At 34.0% G+C, this 21947-nt stretch overlaps 3 protein-coding genes across 5 annotated transcripts; 2 read left to right on the forward strand and 1 right to left on the reverse strand.

The window, feature by feature from the left end:
* Positions 1-1640: 1640 nt before the first annotated feature.
* On the forward strand, positions 1641-5147 carry LOC115716690 (probable methyltransferase PMT18). 2 transcript variants are annotated; one of them, XM_061116255.1, is made up of 5 exons: positions 1641-2049; positions 2720-3496; positions 3596-3802; positions 3895-4657; positions 4754-5147. In XM_061116255.1, exons 2-5 carry the CDS (start codon positions 2782-2784, stop codon positions 4974-4976), a joined length of 1908 nt encoding a protein of 635 aa, XP_060972238.1. In that variant the 5' UTR covers positions 1641-2049; positions 2720-2781; the 3' UTR covers positions 4977-5147. The 2 variants fall into 2 exon arrangements, with proteins under 2 accessions (XP_060972238.1, XP_030501406.1); XM_030645546.2 differs by having other exon boundaries at positions 2720-3492; positions 3592-3802.
* A 487-nt stretch (positions 5148-5634) lies between these two features.
* Positions 5635-12030, forward strand: LOC115716215 (uncharacterized). Its single transcript, XM_030644958.2, has 10 exons — positions 5635-6423; positions 6523-6601; positions 6682-6776; positions 6910-7014; positions 7145-7224; positions 10141-10231; positions 10308-10415; positions 10734-10820; positions 11411-11479; positions 11575-12030. The coding sequence occupies exons 1-10, from the start codon at positions 6214-6216 to the stop codon at positions 11701-11703; spliced, it is 1053 nt and encodes a 350-aa protein (XP_030500818.1). The 5' UTR covers positions 5635-6213; the 3' UTR covers positions 11704-12030.
* Positions 12031-14664: 2634 nt separating this feature from the next.
* On the reverse strand, positions 14665-19727 carry LOC115716242 (trihelix transcription factor GTL1). Of its 2 annotated transcripts, none has more exons than XM_030644997.2 (3): positions 18555-19727; positions 15833-17507; positions 14665-15734 (listed from the first exon to the last, which is right to left on the reverse strand). In XM_030644997.2, exons 1-3 carry the CDS (start codon positions 18905-18907, stop codon positions 15309-15311), a joined length of 2454 nt encoding a protein of 817 aa, XP_030500857.2. In that variant the 5' UTR covers positions 18908-19727; the 3' UTR covers positions 14665-15308. The 2 variants fall into 2 exon arrangements, with proteins under 2 accessions (XP_030500857.2, XP_030500858.2); XM_030644998.2 differs by having other exon boundaries at positions 14665-15730; positions 18555-19706.
* Between the last annotated feature and the right edge of the window lie 2220 nt (positions 19728-21947).

The following is a 21947-nucleotide window of genomic DNA, read 5'->3' on the forward strand; positions in this document are numbered from 1 at the left end:
CATCCCTTTTACCTTTTTGTAAAGAAGAAGAATAATTATAATGATTACATGCATGGCCACACATAAAGGTGAAATTAAAGAGAAAGAAAGTTGCACACAATACACACAATGTTTACTAATAGTCTAATTAGTAAATATCCAATATTTACTAATAGCCTTTTGTTTTTAATATTGAGAAATAAAAATCTTATTTTTTATAGGAATTTTTATAAAAGTATTGGATTTTGGACAAAAATTTACAATTTTACTGTTATAGAGATTTTTTTTACAAAAAATACTTTTTTTTTTATATAAAAAAATTGAAAAACAATAAAACAACAATGGAACAACTAAAAAATATCCGTGAAGCAATTGTGAAAACTTAACACAGTATATAGTATAAAAATTTATACAGTATTTTTTAAAAAAAATTTACCCACAGTAAAAAAAATAAAAAAAGTTAAAAATTTTAATATATGGTATAAAAACTTTTTTTACATGATTATATACATTTTAATTATTTATAAAATATAATAAGTAATTTTTTAAATAATTTATAAAATAGATTTTAAAATAAATCATTTACATACATATAAAACACAAAATTTTGATTAGTGTACTTAAAGAGTTATATACACTGGCGGACCAATGAAGGACCAATGTGGGCTTAAGCCCATGCTGAAAAAAAATATTTCTTTTACTTTTTAACTAAAAAAAATCTTTTAATTATTTTAATTGCCCAAAACAAATGCGCAACAAAATGGGAGATCAATAGTTGAATGATAGTTTGACAGTATATCTCAAAAAGGATGTATTCAATGTTATTGACAACGAGCTTATTATTCATCGTTTTCAAAACATGAAAACTCGTCGAGGACAACTCTAAAGATATGAGCTCAAAAATTGATATATTTGCTAAAATTTTAGGATATTGAGTATGTTATATATTTTGAACATCGTTTTAAATTGCTTTTTTTTTTTTATTAGAAGATTTTTAATACTTGATATTTAATATATTTTTAGTTGGGAATTAAAATATTGAATTGTGTTTTTTTTTATATTTACTTATTTTTTTTTGGAATATTTTTATGTATGAAAAAATTTGCGCCCACCCTCCAATTAAATTCTAGGACCGCCACTGATTATATATACACAACAAGATTTGTTTCCTTGTTATATTTTATCTGTATTTTAAAAACTACTATGTATCTTTTCATCAACCGAAAGCTTTATATAGAAATAAGTACAGATGTTATCATTATTGTTTTTTTTTTTTTTTGCAGAGTTGGATTATTTGAAAACTATGTGCATGAAAACGATATAACATAAATTTTGTCATAAAATATAAAGCATATAAATAGAATAATTAATGTAGCTAGTTGTGTTTATAAAAGATTGGGAAATGAGACGTTATAATTATTAGATAAAAATATAAGGAGAGAAAACTAACATAAACGTAAGAAGAGAAGCAAATTATTATTGGGAAATTGAATCCAGATAGATATGATTGTAATTTGCAAATTTGGATTTTGGAATAAGGAAGGAATGAAGGAAAGAATGAGCTATTTTCCATTTTTAAATCATTAATTATATATTATTCTTCTTACTATGTATGTAATGTGTGTATAAAATACAATACATAATCCAAATTACTCTGAAGCTCCTACCATTTTCAGACATGTGGATTAGGAATTATCATTATAATAATATTTTAAAGAGAGAGAGAGAGAGAGAGAGAGAGAGTAAATTGAGGGAGGCTGAGATTGTGCCACTCCTCTCTTCTTACTAGTCAGTCAGTCACTCATTCCCATAACATTAACATAATATAAGAATGAATGAATATGACCAAGTCCCTCCTCTAATGGCGGAGCCTCTCAATCTCAACCTCACCCTTTCCTCCTCCTCCTCCTCTTTTTCCTCTTTTCCTGTTCCTTTCTTTTACTAACCCTTCTTCTTCCTTTGTTTTTTCTTTTCTTTTGCTTTTTTTTTTTCTAACCATGGTTTCCTTTACATATAACTATTAATCTTTTTACAGCCCTTGCAAACTCTTTGCCCAGTATCGATTTAAAGGTATGTTTTTTTTCGCCATTATATTGTCTTCTTATATGTTTTCTTTTTTTAGCTATAAAAATATCATCTTTCACCACCCCAGAAAACAATAAATAAAAAATTACTCAAAGAATAATAATTTACAAGTTATGCAGAAAAAAGTTGTAATTTTTTCTTCTTGTTTATTTTTAAATGAGTAAATCTTGGTGTTATTGCAGCTGCTGTCATTATTATTTTTATTATTATGTGTCTCTGTCTGTGTCTTGAATGGGCAAAAAGATTTGTGGGTCTGACATATATTAAGTAGTTTTGGCCACTTAGGGAATTATTTGAATTTAAAAAAAACTCCATGTTTGTGGGTGTGGACTGGATTGGACTATCTGATATCTCTATAAGTATTGGGAGAGAGGGATGGAATGGATAGCTGTCCCCTGCCCTTCTTGAATGAAAAAAGTCCCATCTTGGATTTACTATTACCCTATTTTTCACTCTCATTACTCTTTTTGCTAATTTGAACAACAATTCAAATTCAAAATACCAATCCTTTTACTCTACTCTTATTGTATACTCGTTTTAGCTTTCCCTTCCCATCTTTATTTTGCTTTTTCCCTTTTCTTGTTGTAAAATGTAGTCTATGTTTTCTTTCTCTTTTCTATGCTTTTCCTAAGCTGTTTTATGTTTGGTGTTTAAGGAGTGAATTCTTCTGAGCTGAAACTGGAAACTCCATAGTAGTATTGAAACAAGTTATTAAAAATGGCCCGGGACTATAATGGATCCCCAAAGCATCATCATAATCATCTCGAGTCCAAAAGAAAGCGCCTTACTTGGATTTTTGGAGTTAGTGGACTATGCATATTATCTTATGTTTTGGGAGCCTGGCAAAACTCTAATCCTTCAACCTCTCCATCTGCGGGTGTCTCCAATAAGATTGGTTGTGAAGTTGGACCCCCCCAAGTGGATATCAAATCATCATCAACACCCTCATCCTCTTCCTCTTCATCGCCTGCTTTGGACTTCGAAAGCCATCACACGGTGGACATTAACAAAACTAATGATGCATCACGCAAGTTGCCGCCATGTGACATGTCCCTGAGTGAGTACACTCCATGCCAACATCCTCCGAGGGGAAGGAAATTCGACCGTGACATGCTTAAGTATAGAGAGCGACATTGCCCCACCAAGGAGGAACTCCTCCTTTGCCTCATTCCTGCTCCTCCTAAGTATAAGACTCCTTTCAAGTGGCCTCAGAGCAGAGATTATGCTTGGTATGATAACATTCCTCACAGAGAGCTCAGCATAGAGAAAGCTGTGCAGAATTGGATTCAAGTGGAGGGTGATAGGTTCAGATTCCCTGGTGGTGGAACCATGTTCCCTCGTGGAGCTGATGCCTATATTGATGACATTAATGAACTCATACCTCTTACTAATGGAGCTATAAGAACAGCCATTGACACAGGCTGTGGTGTAAGTATACCTTTGTTTGTTATTTTATTTTGCTACAAATAGTACTATAGAATTGCTAATGCTTCCCCCTTCATATTCTCCTGGCTCTTTGTGTTTAAGGTAGCAAGTTGGGGAGCATATTTGTTGAAGAGGAACATAGTTACTATGTCCTTTGCGCCAAGGGACACTCACGAAGCACAAGTTCAGTTTGCATTGGAGCGAGGAGTTCCTGCAATGATTGGCATTATGGCTTCCCAAAGGCTTCCCTATCCAGCCAGGGCTTTCGATATGGCTCACTGTTCTCGTTGTTTAATACCTTGGCATCAATATAGTAAGCTTTTTCTTTCTTTCTTGAAGCTTAAGGATTCCTGTCCTTGGTCATAGCAGAAGCACTTACTTCATAGTACCTTACATGTTATGCAGATGGTATGTACCTAATTGAAGTGGACAGAGTTCTGAGGCCAGGTGGTTACTGGGTTCTTTCTGGGCCACCTATTAACTGGAAAAAGTACTGGAGAGGTTGGGAAAGAAGCCAAGAGGACTTGAAAGGAGAGCAAGACGCCATTGAGGATGTTGCAAAGAGGCTTTGCTGGAAGAAAGTAGCTGAAAAGAATGATCTTTCGATTTGGCAAAAGCCCATCAATCATGTGGAGTGTGTGAAGAACAGGAAGGTATACAAAACACCACACATGTGCAAATCTGAGAATCCCGATGCGAGTTGGTATAAGAACATGGAAACTTGCATCACCCCAATGCCTGATGTTAGCAGTCCAGCAGAAGTGGCTGGTGGGAAGCTGGAGAAGTGGCCTGAGCGTGCCTTTGCCACGCCTCCAAGAATCAGCAGCGGTTCCATACCAGGCATCTCTGCAGAGAAATTCAGAGAGGACAATCAAGTGTGGAAAGAGCGGTTGACTCACTACAAGCGAATCCTACCTCTTCAACAAGGGCGTTACAGGAACATCATGGACATGAACGCTCATCTGGGTGGATTTGCAGCCGCCTTGGCTAAGTATCCTGTGTGGGTTATGAATGTGGTGCCTGCCAACTCGGACCTGGACACTCTTGGTGTGATTTATGAGCGTGGTTTCATTGGAGCATACCAAGATTGGTGCGAGGCTTTCTCAACCTATCCAAGAACTTATGATCTTATTCATGCAGGTGGCGTTTTCAGCATATACCAGGACAGGTAACGAAAAGAAGACATCTTTATGTTTAGTAAGATTATACACATAATGATACACGTATGTATATTGAGTGTTGTGTGTTGTGTTGTGTTGTGAAGGTGTGATATCACATATGTTCTGCTAGAGATGGATAGAATTCTGAGGCCTGAAGGAACAGTGATATTCAGAGACACAGTAGAGATCCTGGTAAAGATACAGAGCATTGCAAAGGAGATGAGATGGAAGACTCAAATCATGGACCATGAAAGTGGTCCTTTCAATCCTGAGAAAATTCTTGTTGCTGTTAAAACTTACTGGACTGGTGAAATGAGCACTAACTAGCTTTATAGGCTATAGCTGTGTAGTAGTGGACTAAGTAGAAGAAAGTAGTACTACTTACTTACCTACCTACGTTTGGTGTGGTAGTTGTTTGTTTGTACTTGTAGTAGTAAAACACACAAACAGGCACAACAAGTGAGAAAGAAAAAAAAGACTTTACTTGGGTTTCGGCTATTTTTGTTTAATTGTTATTATTTTGTTTAAGCTAAGGTAGTTTGACTTTTGATTTGTTGATAATAAAATGAAGGAAGAGTGGCAATGGATTAATGCAAATGAAAATGATGATTAACATACATGTACACTGAGCTCATTGTATTGTAGTACAAAACATTATGATTTCACTCTCTAAAAGTTGTCCTCACTACTTTCTCGTCGATTTCTTCCTCCAGAAATGATAGAATTTGGTATTATAAAATATGAAAATGATGATATGGTAGTAGGAGTAGGTAATAGTATTAATTTAAGACAGTAGAGTTGGGTTAAGAACAAGTAAAGATTGGTAGAGTGTAGACATAATGATATGAGTAAGTTATCATAATGGTTATGAGAGTCAAACAAACCAAACAGAAAAGGAATAGTGAGTGAGTGATCATCATCATCATCATCATCAAAATCTCAAATTCAAAATTGCACCTAAATAGTTGGAAAGAACTTGGAGTGTTTGGTGGGTTCATTGTTCAATTTGGTTGTTGGGTCGGGTCGGGTTACATGAGAGAAAAGGTAAAAGAAAGAGAAAAAAAGTTACTGAAAATAGAAGAAAGATACATATTGTTTGATTGTGGATGCCTTTATTACTTGAGTTGAGTCAGTTATTACTTTACCAGCTTTATTTAGATAGAGAGAATAGAATAGAACAATACTCACTCACAGTCACAGACACACACAAATACAATTTTATTTTATTTTTTAGTTTTAGTGAGAAATAGAATATTAGAATATTATTATTATTATTATTTACAAATAAATAAATAAATAAATATAGGATTTTTGGGTTTAGCTGTGCGTTGTGTTGTTGTGAGGTCTCTTCTTTGCTAAACAAACTGCTTTGCCTTTCCTTGCTTACTGTTCTATCACCATTATCATATCGTATCCTCTCTCGAATTGGATTTGGATTTGGATTTGGAATTGGAATTGGAATTCGATTCGATTCAATTCAATTCAGTTTCAATCAAATTTCAATTTCGATTTGATAATAAGAATAGAAGAAGAAGAAGAAGAAAGTAAGAAAGGTGAAGCAGAGATGGGGGATGAGAAATCCATAGAAGAACAAATAGGGAAAGCAGTGGAAGAGGCCAAGGACTTGCATGAAGCCGCTGTCTCCTTCCTTTCCAAGACTTCCACCGACGAACAATCCCTTCGACACCGTGCTCAGTCCCTCGATTCTTCCCTTCGCCGCCTTCGCTCTTCCCTTCCTTCCCTCACTCTTTCCGATCCCAAGCTCGCTGAAAAGGCAATTCTTTTTTTTTTTTTTTCAAATCCATGCAAGATTACTATTTAAAATCCCTCCTTTTTTTTTCTCGGTTTCTCATTTGCATGTGTTGTTTTACAGCTCGAAGAAGATTTGCACCGGACCAGATGTCTCCTCGCCGATGGAGACGCCGCTTCTTTTCTTCCTGCCAAAGCTCATGGTCAGACCCCTTTTCTTTTCTTAAAAGAAAATTTGAAAATAAAAGCCACTTATTGATTTCAAATCTACTGTTGTTTTCAGGTCGCTTTCTGAGAATGTTTTTGGGTCCTATTAATGTCCGTGCATCTCGCAAGGACATTCAGTTGAAGGTCAAAGAGGAGTACAACAGCTATAGGGTATGCTTTACTTTCATGAAAAATGCATATACATGCCATTGTTTAGATGTATGAAAACAAACTCATTCTCGATTACTTGTTCATACTTGTCACTTACAAACTTCACTGGCTATATTTTTGTCTCATTGAACAGGATAGAACTGCCCTCCTCTTTCTTCTATTCCCATTTATTCTGCTTATTTTGAGATCTTGGAAATGGGATGGATGCTTGCCAGCATTCCCAGTTCAGCTATATCAGGTATATATAACCTCATACTATTATTCTTTTGTTTTTAACATTTTGGTGGTACTGCTAGTGCTAATTCCTATTCTTTTAATACTTGATTCCCATTTCATTTGAGTTGACATATGAGTCTACAATTTTTCAGGCTTGGCTGTTGTTCCTATACACAGGTCTGGCATTGCGTGAAAACATACTTAGAGCGAATGGAAGTGACATTCGTCCATGGTAAAAGCATATGGTTTTACTGACTTGTCTCCAATACCTAGTTGGTCTATCCCACAGTTATATTATGCACTAGTTCTTCTTCATTTCATTCTTTTACACGTGTCATGGTGTCTTGCTATGCAATTTCCAAAAAAAAAATAATCATTATAATCGGTTACTCAAGGCATTCTACTTTAGCTCAAGTTGGGTGCAAAGATAACCAAAGATTTGCCTTCCTTGTGTGATTGGCTTTTGAGGTGTGCTGTCAATGATTTTGGTTTGTTTTTATTTAAAAATAATTATTGCTGTTCTGAAATACTTGTTTCAAGTTGGCATTGACTGTTAAGCACAAAATGTGTTTTTGAATTTCCTGTAATCCTTACATACATTATTTTTGGTTCATATAGGCTACTAATTTCAAATAAAAATTTACAAAACAGGGAACTCTAGTTCCCCATAAAGTCTGGAAATCCTTAAGTAAAACAGCAAAATGAAAAATAGAACCACCAAAACAGTCCTATGTGCCAACTCCCGGACCCTCAGTATATAAAGAAACACTCACACTTTAAAACTCTTCATTCGAAGTGCCACCAGAAACAACTCCTTCCCAGATAAAGATTGAACACCTTAATGCTCTTCTATCAAAGAGTCACCCAAAATAACTCATTCACAGTATCTTCTCATCGGAAGACACTGAGTCTACAAAAAGTGGTTCTTAATGTAAATCCAGAATCTCATTTATTAGAATCAAGACCATGTATCTAAGGGCAATCGTGTGTGAAGATTTTCCCAAACACTTATACATGAAGTTTAACTAGATTTCTAATGCACAAAGATCCTTTGGATTTCGAAAATAAAATGTTATCCCATGCCACATGGTGATCGGATTTGATGATATCTTGCTCATTCCACAAAAAATTATTTTATTTACCTTTGTATCTTGTTAACTACAACATGTATAGGAGCCTGAAACAATGATAGATGAAGGTTGGTAAAGCTGAAAGAATTGATTTAATCATCAATATAAATGTCCCTGCTTACTCTTGGCCACCATTCTCACCACTGGTTTTGAAAATGTGAACTGAGATGGTTATGTCAAACATACTTCAACAGCCCCCTGAAATCTAGTAGAACATCTTTAGTATCTATTATAAAGGAAACCTGTAACAGAATAGCTTTTGTAGTATCATATTAGTTTGCAGGCTGAATGCTTGGTGCTTGGGTGATGTTAATTTGGGTATGTGTTTTCTTCATGTTTATTGCTGTTTCTGAATATCTTATTTACGTTTGCGTGGATTGTGTTTGCGTGGATTGTTAAGCATAATTTCTAGTTTTGGATGCCTGTAAACACTAAATAGTATATACTGCATATGAACTGCTTTGTGGTGTCACATTAATTCTAGTTTTCAATGCCTATTGTTTGTTAAGTGTAGCTTTGAATACTGTTTGCTGAATGAATTTATATTATCACATTAATTTATAATGCTAGTGCTGAGTGCTTGGCTCATGTTAATATATACTTGTACACATTTTACGTGTCTATGATGTTGCAAATTTTAGTTATAGAATCATGTGAGTTTTTAGAAAGTGGAATGTTAGATTCATTATATTGTATGTATGTATGAGTTAACTTATTATATAAGTGACGTCTCATTTAACAAAAAAAAGAAACATATTTGTAGTATGGCCATGTGTGGGGTGAGAGAGAGAGAGAGAGAGAGAGAGAGAGAGAGAGAGAGAGAGAGAGAGAGAGAGAGAGAGAGAGAGAGAGAGAGAGAGAGAGAGAGAGGGGGGGGGGGGGGGGAACAGATACCAAGGAGACTAAAAACAGCAATGAATGGCAGTTTGTGGTGAAATAAGGAAAGGAAGAGAAACATTGTAGTCATGTATCCAGGGTTTCAAATGAACACCCAAAAAGTTTTAACATCCTACAATTTACTGGCTGTTTTCCTCAAATAGTTTTACTGGGCCAGCGATCTCTCTAAACAAACCAAAATGTGAGTATAGCAACAAGAACTTGGAATAACCAAAGTGTTTTTATAAAAACACACATTTGACTCGTACAAACTATTTTCTTATGAAAACTTTACACATGCTGTTACTTCTCTAGGCTGAAGACCCATTCCTTTCTCTTCATTGAGATTGGAAAATATTCGGTTAAAAGTCCTGAAGGAATTTGGTATGGAATGGGTTATTCTGTCTACAGATATAGAAGGTGGCAAAAGCAGGAAGCTGTTTTAGAAGCTGGTGTGACAATGGCTATGTGGCGGGCTTTGTGGCTGGAGAGAAATAGAAGAGTTTCTTAAGATAAATTATGATATGGGGAGTTGATCAGAATTTGGGTTGCTACGTGGCTGTTCAAAATGAAAAAGTTCAATGACATTTTCTTCTCAGATCTTCCTTGGAATTGGCAGAGTATTTTGTAATTTTATTTAATTGATTTTCTGTTGAATGGTTTTGCCTTGTCTCAATGTAGAGTCTTGACTGTTTTTTTCCTTTTCTTTTTCTGTCTGTAGGTTAGCAGGAACATAGTTTACACACTTTTCCTGCACCCTAGTCACTCTTTTGTATTATTTTCTCTGTTATTAAATAAAACAAGTAGTGTTGTTTTGTCTCAAAAGAAAAAGAGATAGGAAAATATATTGTCCCAGAAAGAACCTATCTTTTGCATTTTGGGGTTTGGCAGAATGTTCGGCTTACTTATAACCTATTAAAAGTGATTGATGATACAGAGACAATTTCGTTTATTGAATAATAGTAGCTTTGACAATTGAAATGTTAACACTAAGCCTTTGTGTACTTTAGAAACATCTAGTAATCATTCTTGTGAGATTAGCTTACTGGAAGATGGGTATCTGTCTACTGACCACATATGCATATCATTATTTAGTGTGTTTAGGATTGTCTCTCATGACATACCACAACCTACTTTGGCAGGTGGATATACCATCATTATTGTGCTATGCTCATGGCTCTTGTTAGTCTCACTTGGGAGATCAAAGGACAGCCAAATTGTTCTCAGAAGCAGGTAAGTTTGTCCCATTCCATATTTACATGCAAATGTTGTAGTTTGCAGTTGATTAAATTAGTTCATTCTTGTACAGAGAGGGGTACAACTTTTCCTAATATGGGCTATGATGCAAGGAGTAGCTATGCTTTTACAAAATAGATATCAACGCCAAAGACTCTATACTCGTATTGCATTGGGAAAGGTGTCATTTCCACTTCTTTTCGCTTAGTAAATTGATAGTGTGTAATACTTATTACTTAAATCTTTTTAAAGTGAATTAATTTAAGATGTAATATATTCAGTTTTACACATGTATTGAATATAGAAAATATACTACGTTCTACTTACAATAATATATTAGGATAACAAACACATATCATATCATTTTGCTGGGAAACAACTGGCCTATCTCTTGGCTCTTGGGTCTTGCTCAATCATCATTAATCAAAATATAATACATTATGTATAATTATTAGTTCTTTATGCTTCAATTAAGTTGTTTATTGTTTATTTTGTGAAGGCTAAAAGGATGGATGTAGTTTGGGGAGAAACTGCTGGTGTAGATGGTCAGTTGTGGGTGCTCTGTCCTATACTCTTTATTTTGCAGGTAATTAGACCATGACTTGACAATTTATGATAAACAAATCAAATTCATGCAATTATAAAAACTTTTATAAGCTCGGAACAGATTATTATGCCTTTGAGACATAAATACTGATGAATAGATACTGACAGGGGAGTCGTTTTATGCTTTTGCTTATTATCATATACAGTAATTTTCAAGAATTCTATTATAATTCTAGTGTCCTTGGCATGTTAGGGTGTTTGAACGATCTGGCTTTCGGTAAAAAATTGGGGGAAAGGAGTTTAATAGATTTTGACTGTAGTGCCATTTTATCTTTATTGGTTAAATTTTTACCTGAATTATGACAGTCTATTCCTCTAAACTGAGCTGAATTGAATTTGTATTCCTTTTGCATTGGCCTTAGTTGTGATACCTTCAGTATTTAATATTTATAGTTGATAGGCTTTAAATGTACTACTGCGAAGTTGAACTGTGATGTATGATAATATTTTGTTCATTAACATTGATGTCTTTGAAAGATTATTTTGTTCATATCTTCATTAGATTCGATTAAATGTTGTGTGATAGTGGATTCTGGTGTAGTGTAATGACATTTTTCTTCTTCTCTTTAGGGTTTTGAAGCCTATGTTGGACTACTATTGCTCAGAACCGCATTGGATGGGGTTGTTTCTGAATGGCAGGTAATGTATTCACGTAATTTTGGTCAATGTTTCTTCTGTTCTTTTAAGTAAAAGATGAAGATATATATTGAATGTTGGAAAACTGTTGTTGTCAGGTGATATTTTGTGGGATCCTTTTGGTGCTAATGGCAATTGGGAACTTTGTAAATACAGTACAGACACTGATGACAAAATCAAGGTTCAAGGCAAAAATGAAAAGAAGCAAGAGCAAGCATGAATTATAGTATTATTATTATTATTATTATTATTTTTGTTATTATAGCAGGGCATTCATTCTCCAATCTAATCAAATCCAATCCAATCATCCAATCATCCAAGTTGTTAGAATCAGTCAAACTCAGAGCTTTATACAATCTTCTAACTTTTGGATGTATGTTGATCAAACAGACCCATGTCATTAAGAGCCTCCAGAGCCAGTGGAAGTGTCTTTTTTCATATAAAAAAGAAAAAAAAATGTTGATTCCGACATTAATACGGATGTATGATCGATGATGATTTGAGCCATTTATATGGTGTTGCATGAAGTAGTAGTAGTAGTGGTTTTTGTGTTAGCTGAGGTTATTATTTATGGTTTAAAGGAGTTGGTTGATAACTACTAGAATTGCTTTACCTATTTAACCCTTTTTTGACATCACTTCTAATTGTCATTGTTTGTTTTGGTACTATTAAAATTTACAACCATTTTCCGAAGTCTGAAATACTAATTCAACTTCCATCCTTATAATTCTCTCATCTAAATAATGATGCTTACGTCAAATTAGGAGAGAATATATGAGTTGTACCCCCCATTAAAGTATTTACTATTTAGTGAGCTCACTCACTCACACACACTTTGGCAGATTCTTCTTATTTTAAATTTAATTTGAAAAGAAAAAAAGAAAGAAAAAAGAGTTAAGTGTCAGAAATGTATGTGAATGTACTTTGTTGCAAGTAAGGAAAGCATTTTGGGCAACAAGAAAAGAAAAAGGTAGTTTGTTATTAAGTAAGGAAGGGTCCTTTTTACCGCCTCCACAGTCGGAGCTTGCTTTCCTTATTCACTCACTGGCAGACAACCCATGTGGTGACTACTAATATTAATTAATAAAGATTTTAAAATACACTCATATTTCATATATCATATACAACACAACAAACAACTTATACATATATATATATATATTATATACATATAATTGGCATGGCCCCTACACCTCACCAGGCCATATCATTTATTCTACTTTTTCTAGTAACATAACAAATCACTGCCAAGTAATAGTAGTTGTTTTGGCATGGTAGAGAAGTGTCATGCCATGGGATCAGATGTAGCTAGTATTACGTTTTTTTTTTTTCTCAAATTCTCATTTAATTTCAATATATATATACATTTATATATATTAATACATGGTTTTTATTTTATTTATTTTTAGTTTTGATACAGAGAATATATAATTATATATAAGTAAATGAGAAAATGATATATAAAAGGCCAAGTTCCAAGTACGTAGTACAGACAGGCTGTGACCATTAATCTTAAGTTAATGAGAAATATAAAATGTGATCTGACACCCTAACAAGTTAGGGTTAATCTTTAATTGGGTCCATGTGCTCACTATCTCTCTCTCTCTCTCTTTCTCTCTTACACTACTACACTTAGATATCATATTATTACATTGTCATTACAGATGTATATATATTTTACAATACAATTGATAAAAGTAATCTATATATAGTACTATAGCTACTTTATTCTAACTTCTCCTATCACAAATAAATTAATGGATTTACACAAATGCACATGCGTGTTTGCTATACAAACATGAACCCGTTGTGATAATGGCCAGGCTAATTAATGGGTTGTATTTTGCGATATATCACTGTATATGTATTGTTGTAATTAATAATTTTATTTCAAAAAAAAGGTAGAAACATATATCATAAGAAGGCACATGGTAGGGCACGTCCCAAAACAAGAGGGGTCACTCAAATAAAAACATCAAAATATACATAATATATATAGAGAGAGAAGATGTTACTTATATATATTTATATTTATATATATATATATATATATATAGTTAGAAGCCCCCACGTTCACCTTCATCGGTGATCCATATATCGTCGTACGTGTCAGTGGATTTAATAATTAACAATAAATGGCCATTCACCATTCACTCTCCATTCCATTTCTTTTTTTTTTTATCATTAATTTATATTTGATAATTATATATATTAATTACTTGGCTTCACAACAAAGGCTTGGATTCCTTTTTATAGTATAGTATGTAATATTACTATATATAAAGAATCTCGGGGCATGAGAGAGAATGATCTTTAATTTGATTTCAAAGTGAATCAGATTTAATTAAATTAAAAACAATAATTATGTATATATATGCATATAAATAACATAGCTAGCTAGTTTGTTATATATGCATGATACATATAAATATTACGAAATATTAATATTAGCTATAGTTTGGTAAATATCAATTGTGTTTAGTTTTTAGTATATGTAACTATGTATATGTTGATCATGCTACAAATACTACGAAATATTTTTATATATATAGAGAGATAAAAATTTGCACATTAATATATATGACAATGAATGAGATCATCAAATAGTATATATTAGAAGTGTACTGCATGCCGCTGACTTTGTAAATATAACTTTTGTATATATGGAGCCAGAGATCATCTTCCTTTAAAAATCACCATTCTTTCTGAAATTGATTATTCTTCTTTATATATATATATATGTATATATTTATTCCATATGCATATGTATCATGAAACTAAGAAATCGGAAGAGAAGAATGTGATCAGATTGATATAAATAGTAGAAGACAAATAAATATCAAAATTAATTAAAAGAAAAGGAAAATAGGGTACTGTTAAAACAAGAATAATAAATATATTGATTATAATTAAAATCAAGAGATAGAAAGAGTTGAACATAATTAAGTATACGTAACTTTCGTTATTGGTTCGCGCGAACCCAATAAACTCCATGCCATTGATAATAAAAGCTCAAAAGAAAAAATAAACAAAAATTCATTCTATGAGAAAATAAAAATAAGAAAAGAGACATTAAGAGATTGAAAAAGATTATGTACTGTTTCTGTTAATGAATAATGTTATTAATTATAGGAGGGTGGTGCATGCATATATGATATGTATATGCTTATGAATAGTAATAATAATAATTAATCTCGTAATTAATTTACTTTGAATAATATAAATTAATTAATAATTCCTTTGCCTCATCCGTTTGGGGGTTTGTCAAACGTGTGTAGGGCTGATTTTTATTCACCAACAAATAATAAATCAATCAATTAGAAAATAATCTCAAACTCTCTCTCTCTCTCTCTCTACAACCTTATAATTTCACCGCTGTACGTACGTACGTCTACGTACGTATCTCATCATCATCATCATCATAATTATACTCAGAGCTAGCTAGCTAGCTAGCTATATAGAGCTGATAAGGAACAAAAACAAAAATTGTAGAAAGCTATGTATATATAGGATGGAACAGGAGAAGAGATGAGAAAGAAGAGGTACTACGTACAAAGTAGTTCCAAAGGTATATATAGAAAAAGAATCATGAATTTTGATGAGAATATCCATCCATCCATCCAATATAGCTACTACGTACGTTATGAGAAATGGCGGCATATGGTGAATTAATTTCAAGATGATCATGATGATATGTATATATATATATATGTGGGTGTGTTAGAATTTTCTCATGATAGATATACACATATATAGTTTTAGCTAGGTAGGTAGCCAGGTATAGGTAGATGATGATGATGAATTGATATAGTAGTAGTAGTAGTAGTAGTAGTCATTGAACCATGGGGATGGCCAAGAAGGAAGGTGGTGTGTCATTTGGAGTAGTAGTAGTAGTAGCAGTAGCATTACCATTATTGGATGATGCCACTACTGCACTATGTTGTCTCTGCTGATGCTGATGATGGTGGTGGAGTTGCATTTTATAATTACCCATTTTCCTCTGATCAACAATTACTTGACCGCCCTCATCATCTTCATCAATAATGTCTTCTTCTTCATCATAATCATCTAATTCATCTTCTTCATCATGATCATCATCCTCAGTACTCTCTACCAGTTCCTCAAGCGCCCTATCATGATCATAATCATTCACTAATAACTGTCGTTGCTTGGGCAGTACTACAGCTTTTGTTCCTCCACCACCTCCACATTTCTCCTGTTCATGTACTTTCATCAACTCCATCACAATGTCTTCTGGCTTCATATACAAAACAATTATCAGCAAATAATTTCTTAATTTCTACATATATATAATTAAAAATTAATATGGGATTAAGTATAATTAATTATTATTACCTTATCGGTTGGCTGTTGTTGGAAGGTGGTACTGGTAGGTGCAGCCGGGCCAGAGGTTTTGATTTCAGCTGGTACATTAATATTGGGTGGTGGTGCTGCAAGTGCAGGTGCAGGTGCAGGTGCAGGTGGAGCAGCAGGTGTAGGTGGTTTTGGCGGCTGCTGCTGCTGATGATGATGCTGTTGTGGTGTAACCATGCTAGTCCCAATAACCTTGTTGCGGTAAAGGGCATCCAGTTCGTGAAAGTATGGACAAGTTTTGGCATCCTCAGGTCTTTGTTTGTTGCTCTCTTTCACTTTCTTGAAATACTTATTGATGTTCTCCCATTTCTCTTTGCATCTCTTTGCACTCCTCTTGTATCCCATCCGAGTCATCTCTCCAGAAATATCTTCCCAAAGAGGTCCCTTGGGGCCTGCCTCTTGATACTTGAATTCCAACCCACTTCTCAACTTTATAAGCGCTAGAACTTCTGCCTTAGGCCATCTTGATGAAGAAGGTGTTGTACTTCCCCCAGTATGATCCTGTTGATCATGAGCTGCGTGTGGCGATTGGCTAATCACTAGTTGCTGCTGTTGTGGTTGCTGCTGTGTTACAACAACAGGTGGGATCATCACAGCTGGAGGAGATGGTGCAGCAGCAGCAGCAGCAGCAGCAGGAGGTACAGTAGTAGTAGTAGTAGTAGTAATGGCAGTAGTAATAGGGGCCTGGGGTGGAGCAGTAGAAGTAGTGGTAATTGGAACATGATGATGAATAGTAACATTGGGAATATTGATGATATTTGGAGTGGTTGTTGCAGCAGTAGAAGTGGTTATTGTGTTGAGAGGTGGTGGAGGAGGAGGAGGATCAGGCAAGTGGATTGTCTGCCCAGTAATCTTCTGTAGAAAAGAGATAATAGCAGCATCCCTTGTAGCAGAAATGGTTCGCTCTTGAGCCATAAGCTCATGTTCACGACTCAGTCTAGCCATCTCTTGTCTCTTCCAAGCCTCATCTCTTATCATTCTGTCCTGTTCTCTTTTCTCAATAACCTCCAAGAATCTCTGCTGCATAGCCTCTTGTTTTTGCATAACCTGTTTCATTAGGTTCTCAAAAAACTCCATCGTACTACCACTACTGTGCCTGCTTGACCAATCTCTACTCTTACGTTTGCGGCTGCTGCTAATTCCTACACCAGCCGTGGAAGGCTCTCCTAATTCGAAAACATCATCTTCGTTGTCGTCTTCATCGTCATCATCTTCCGAGCCATGTGATGAGGATGCGGTGTTGGAGGAGAAACTGAGTGCAGGAATAGGAGCTGCAGCTGTTGTAATGGGCTGCTGCTGATGCTGGGGTTGTTGTGGTTGTGGTGGTTGTGGTTGTGGTTGCGGTGGTGGGTGTGTGGGATAATTAGGAGGTGGAGGAGTAGTGATAGTGATGTTAGGAGCTCTGAAAGAGGAAATGGGCATTGGGTTACTGATACCAACGCCGAGAGAGGGTTGAGAAGGAAGAGGAGGAGGGAGGGTTTGGTGGTGAGGTTGGTTAAAGGCATGGAGAGCTTCTAGCTCGGTGAAGAACTTGTAGGTTTTACCATCTTGACGGCCAGCACGGCCTTCTTTGGTTCGTTTGTAGTATTTGTGAACGTTTTCGAATTTTTCTTTGCATTTTTTGCCACTTCTCTTGTATCCCAACTCTGCTAGCTTCCTGCACAGTACTTACACAACGTCAACAAAACTAAACGTAAATATATATAAATCATTTTCCTCTTCTCTTAATCGTACAATTAACATATTATTATTAGAATTTACTACATTTCTAATATTAAAGACAAATAGTTAATGCGGTGAGTGAGTCCATCTCCATTCTCCATACGAAAACATGTAGGCAGGCAATAAATAATAATAATTGAGAGGGAAAGAGAGAAGAGAGCGCGTGTGTTTAGACGCTCATTATTATATTTAATAATATTTTTGAGGTTTAGAAGAAAAGAAATCCTCTCGGGATTTGGAATTTTCACAAAAACAAATAAATAAAGATGATGAATGATTCTTTTTCTTTTAATTAAAATAATAATTAATCATTAATGATGATTAAAAATAAGAGATCAAGAGGAATGAAATAGTAGAAGTAGTAGTAGTAGTAGTAGGCGATTGAGTTTTATTAGATAATACACAAATACAAACTCATATGCTATATCTGGATCTGGGACGACTCTAATCTCTAATATCTAATCTTATACTGAAATGCGTGCTTTCTAATTCTCTATTGAAAATACAATGGCTGGGATTTCCTTATTACCTACCTACTTACTCTATATCTATATATTCTCTTAAAATAAAATAATGAAAAGAGAAAGAAAAGAGAGATGCGCAACTAGTAAACAAAACAAAAACAAAACTAAAACTAAAACTAAAACACACTCTCTCTCTCTCGTGAAGCGTGATGGAAAGGGATTGATGAGAAGAGAAGGGAAGGGAAGGCATGTCATGTGCACTACGAATACTATATGCAACTGCTACTACCTCACAAATTAACCAATGAACCAAATCAAGAATCAAATCAATTCAAATCATCAATGATTTAATTTGATTAGACCACACAAAACAAAACAAAACAAAACAAAACCAAACCAAACAAAACCAATTCTCTTTTCTTTCTTTCTTTCTTTCTTTCTTAATTAATAATGGAGAATTGGAGAAGAAGAAGAAGAAGAATTCAGATTACTAATAATTAAGATATAGATATATATACCTGGAGACATCTTCCCATAGTGGACCCTTGAGTGTGGCATCACGGAACACAGTGTCCATCTCTGACCTAATTCTGAGAAGAGCTAATGTTTCTTGCCTAGGCCATCGATTTCCACCCCCACTGCTCCCACCTCCTCCGCCTCCCCCAGAAGACATGGCCATATACTCATCTAAATTCAGAGATGAGGCTGCAGGTGGCCGGCTGCTGATTGGAGACGCCGCTTCTACTCCTCCACTACCTGTTGCTTGTACTTCCATCGCCGACTCAGTACCACCTGTTGTTCCAGTAGTATCCTCCATCAACGACACTCCTCCACCGCCACCACCACCACCTCCTTCTATTCCGTGCTGCATATATATATATATATCCCTCTCAAATTGATAATTAAAACCTTTGTTTAAATAATAAACCAAATTGTACTAACTAATAAGAGAGAGAGAGAGATCCAAATCGTATAACTAATAAGGATTATTGGGAATTTGGATTTGGTTTAATTTGAGTACTGTATTTACTTGAAGAAGAAAGGGATGAAATGGAATGAAACGCATGGAATATTATAGCAGGGTAAGAGAAAGAGAGAGAGAGATCCAGGGCAGTACTAGTCGAGTTTTTTTAAAAATCTTCTTTTAAGGAAAAGCAGCAGTAAAGAAGACAAAGAGAGAAAGAAAGAGAGAGAGAGAGAGAATGAGAAAGGAGGTAGCTAATTAAGCAAGAGTAGAAGTAGAAGTAGAAGTAGTAGTAAGAGAGAGCATAATATTCATCCTCATCATCATCATCAACAACTAGTACTACTGCACTACTGTCCCGTTCTGATGAGGCCCCTAGTTATTTTTTCTCTCTCCTCTCTCTCTCTCTCTGCTGTTTACTGCTACCGCCCACTTTTTTTTCTTTTAAAAAAAATAAAATTTTTTAAATGAAAATGACTGTGAGAAAGGTACCCAGCGAGGTTGGCTATGGCAAAGAGAGATAGAATAGAAAAGATAAATAGAGATAGATAGAGATAGCAGCAAAGAGATGATGGGCTGTGGGGAAGACAGAGATAAATGTAGAGAGAGAGAAACAAAAAAATGAGAGATGACGATTATGAGGATGTTGATGATGATGATTAAGAAAGAGAAAAATAAATAATAAAATAAAATAAAAAAAAAAGAGTGGAGAGAGAAAAAAGAGAGAGTGGTATATATATATATATATAGATATATAAGTAGTGTTATAGTAAAGAGTAAAAGAGATAGGATTGTATATATTAATAAGATGCTGTGTTGTCAGGGGGCTCTCACTTTGCTGCATCTAATAATTGCCATTAACCATTTTTAGTTTTACCCTCTTTCATTTTTATATTTAATATTAATGTCTTTTTCTTGTAATTAAACACAACTTATTACGGCTCTGTGTATCAATTGCAAATGAATGTACGCAATGCATATCATCAATAATAAATATATTTATTTTTTTTAAAAAATAATAAAAAATATATGTATACAACATTACAACATAACATATAATATATAACATGCAAGAGGGATGGGTGAAATGATGAGTGTGAGTGTGTGGGGGTGGGCCGGGTACATCTACAAAGCTCTCTTATTTTTCTTATTAGTTTCGTTATTAACTCCTCTAACTCATATTCTATATATTATTATAATCTCTAAACTCACTCCCATATCTTTCCCTTAATCTACTTCTTTCTTCTATTTTTAATTTTCTCATTTCATCATTATAATTATTACCTTAATAATAATATTATATAATCCCACCTTCCCCCCATATATATGCTGTAATATTCTATATTTTGATATATCTAATTGATTAATTAGCTGTTTCAATATTTTTTTACATTTAATTCCATATATCAATTTTACCATATATACAATTCTTTTTTTTTTTTTTGGTTTTGTTTTTAGTATGAAAAGATTATCATATGATCACTACTATATATATTAAGAAAAATCAATATGTACATATATAAAGTATGCGGAAAATTGTAATCAATTATGACATTTTAATTTGTAGAATTTATTCTTTTTTTTTTTTTTTGAAGGTAGGTAGGTAGATTTGAATATATAATGTAGAAATGTATATGTATATAAGTATGTATTAGGGGGAAGAGAAGGGAGGGGTGGTGGGATGCTATAGTTGTCAGATGACTTTAGTTTAACAGAGATGTCGGCCCCCAACTCCATCGATCTGACATGCTTAATAAGTCCCATGTGATTGGAGCCGTAGCTACCAAAAAAGTAAAATTCAAAAAAATAAATAAATTATTATTTAATTAATAATCACTTTCACATTCACATATTCATGTATTAATTAATTGACAGCCAACAATTCCTGTACCACTTAATTAAGGTATGTATATATATTATAAATATATATTAGTAGGATGAGGAGAAGAATAAGGAGAATGAGGAGGAGAAGGAGGAGGCAGTGAGAAGTGCGATGGATGGGTGTCTCCACTGTAAGCGGTGCCCATTGTTATTATGTTTCTTTAAATCACATTTAAACAACGTGGGACACCTTGGACTCTCGACCTTTTATATATTTGCCTATCTGTATTCTATCTATGTACTACTACTACTACTACTCCCTCTTTACTTATATATCATATCATAATAATAACAATATATATATATATATATATAATAGTAGTAGTAATAGTTATATTTCTCTCTGATCATCCACCATAATTTTTCACTACTCTTTATTTTTTTTATTACATTCATATACGCTTAGCTTTAATGTCTACCATCACATTTTCAGACACCAACCTAGCTACTGTGGCTTTTATACATATACTCACAAACAACGTTTTTAGATTTTCTTTCATTTTAAAAATAAATTAAAAAATAATATGATAATTAAGGAGAGAATTGCATGGTAATGGTATTATTATTATTAGAAAACACGTTTGAAAGTAAAGTAACAGAGAAGTATGCTTGCTTGATAAGTTAGTTATGTATGTGTTTTATGTTACCGTATAAATTAATATACATTTACAGAGGGAGAGAGAGAGAGAGAGAGAGGTGTATGAAATTAATTTAGAGCATTAATTGCTCAAATATATATATTAATTACTCATGATGAATAACTACACAGTAGTACTAGTTGTCTAAAGCACCTACTTCATCTTATCTCGTGATTATTCTGAATATTCTGATCGATCGTCTATATATATAATTTGATATTGTTTGTCTATGGCTATGACTATTTGATCCTTTTGTATGTACGTTTATATATAAATATTAATTGACTAAATATATATATATATATAGGGTGTAATAAGTTTGGAGGTGATGAAGATCCATGGTATGTTGTGTGAGTATATCCATCATATACATATTAACTATTGAGACTTGAGACTTATCAAAAAAACTATTGAGACTAAATATATAG

Source organism: Cannabis sativa, chromosome 5 (genome assembly GCF_029168945.1).
Source record: "Cannabis sativa cultivar Pink pepper isolate KNU-18-1 chromosome 5, ASM2916894v1, whole genome shotgun sequence".
NCBI lineage: Eukaryota > Viridiplantae > Streptophyta > Magnoliopsida > Rosales > Cannabaceae > Cannabis > Cannabis sativa.

Excerpts from the sequence above, each read along its gene's own strand:
- LOC115716215 (XM_030644958.2), top strand. The coding sequence starts at position 6,214 with ATGGGGGATGAGAAATCCATAGAAGAACAAATAGGGAAAGCAGTGGAA. Across the intron at positions 10,416-10,733 it reads CTCGTATTGCATTGGGAAAG|GCTAAAAGGATGGATGTAGT; the intron begins GTGTCATTTCCA and ends TATTTTGTGAAG. Across the intron at positions 10,821-11,410 it reads CTATACTCTTTATTTTGCAG|GGTTTTGAAGCCTATGTTGG; the intron begins GTAATTAGACCA and ends TCTTCTCTTTAG.
- LOC115716242 (XM_030644997.2), bottom strand. The coding sequence starts at position 18,907 with ATGCAGCACGGAATAGAAGGAGGTGGTGGTGGTGGCGGTGGAGGAGTG. Across the intron at positions 17,508-18,554 it reads CTATGGGAAGATGTCTCCAG|GAAGCTAGCAGAGTTGGGAT; the intron begins GTATATATATCT and ends AGTACTGTGCAG. Across the intron at positions 15,735-15,832 it reads AACAACAGCCAACCGATAAG|CCAGAAGACATTGTGATGGA; the intron begins GTAATAATAATT and ends TTGTATATGAAG.
- LOC115716690 (XM_061116255.1), top strand. The coding sequence starts at position 2,782 with ATGGCCCGGGACTATAATGGATCCCCAAAGCATCATCATAATCATCTC. Across the intron at positions 3,803-3,894 it reads AATACCTTGGCATCAATATA|ATGGTATGTACCTAATTGAA; the intron begins GTAAGCTTTTTC and ends CATGTTATGCAG. Across the intron at positions 4,658-4,753 it reads TTCAGCATATACCAGGACAG|GTGTGATATCACATATGTTC; the intron begins GTAACGAAAAGA and ends TGTGTTGTGAAG.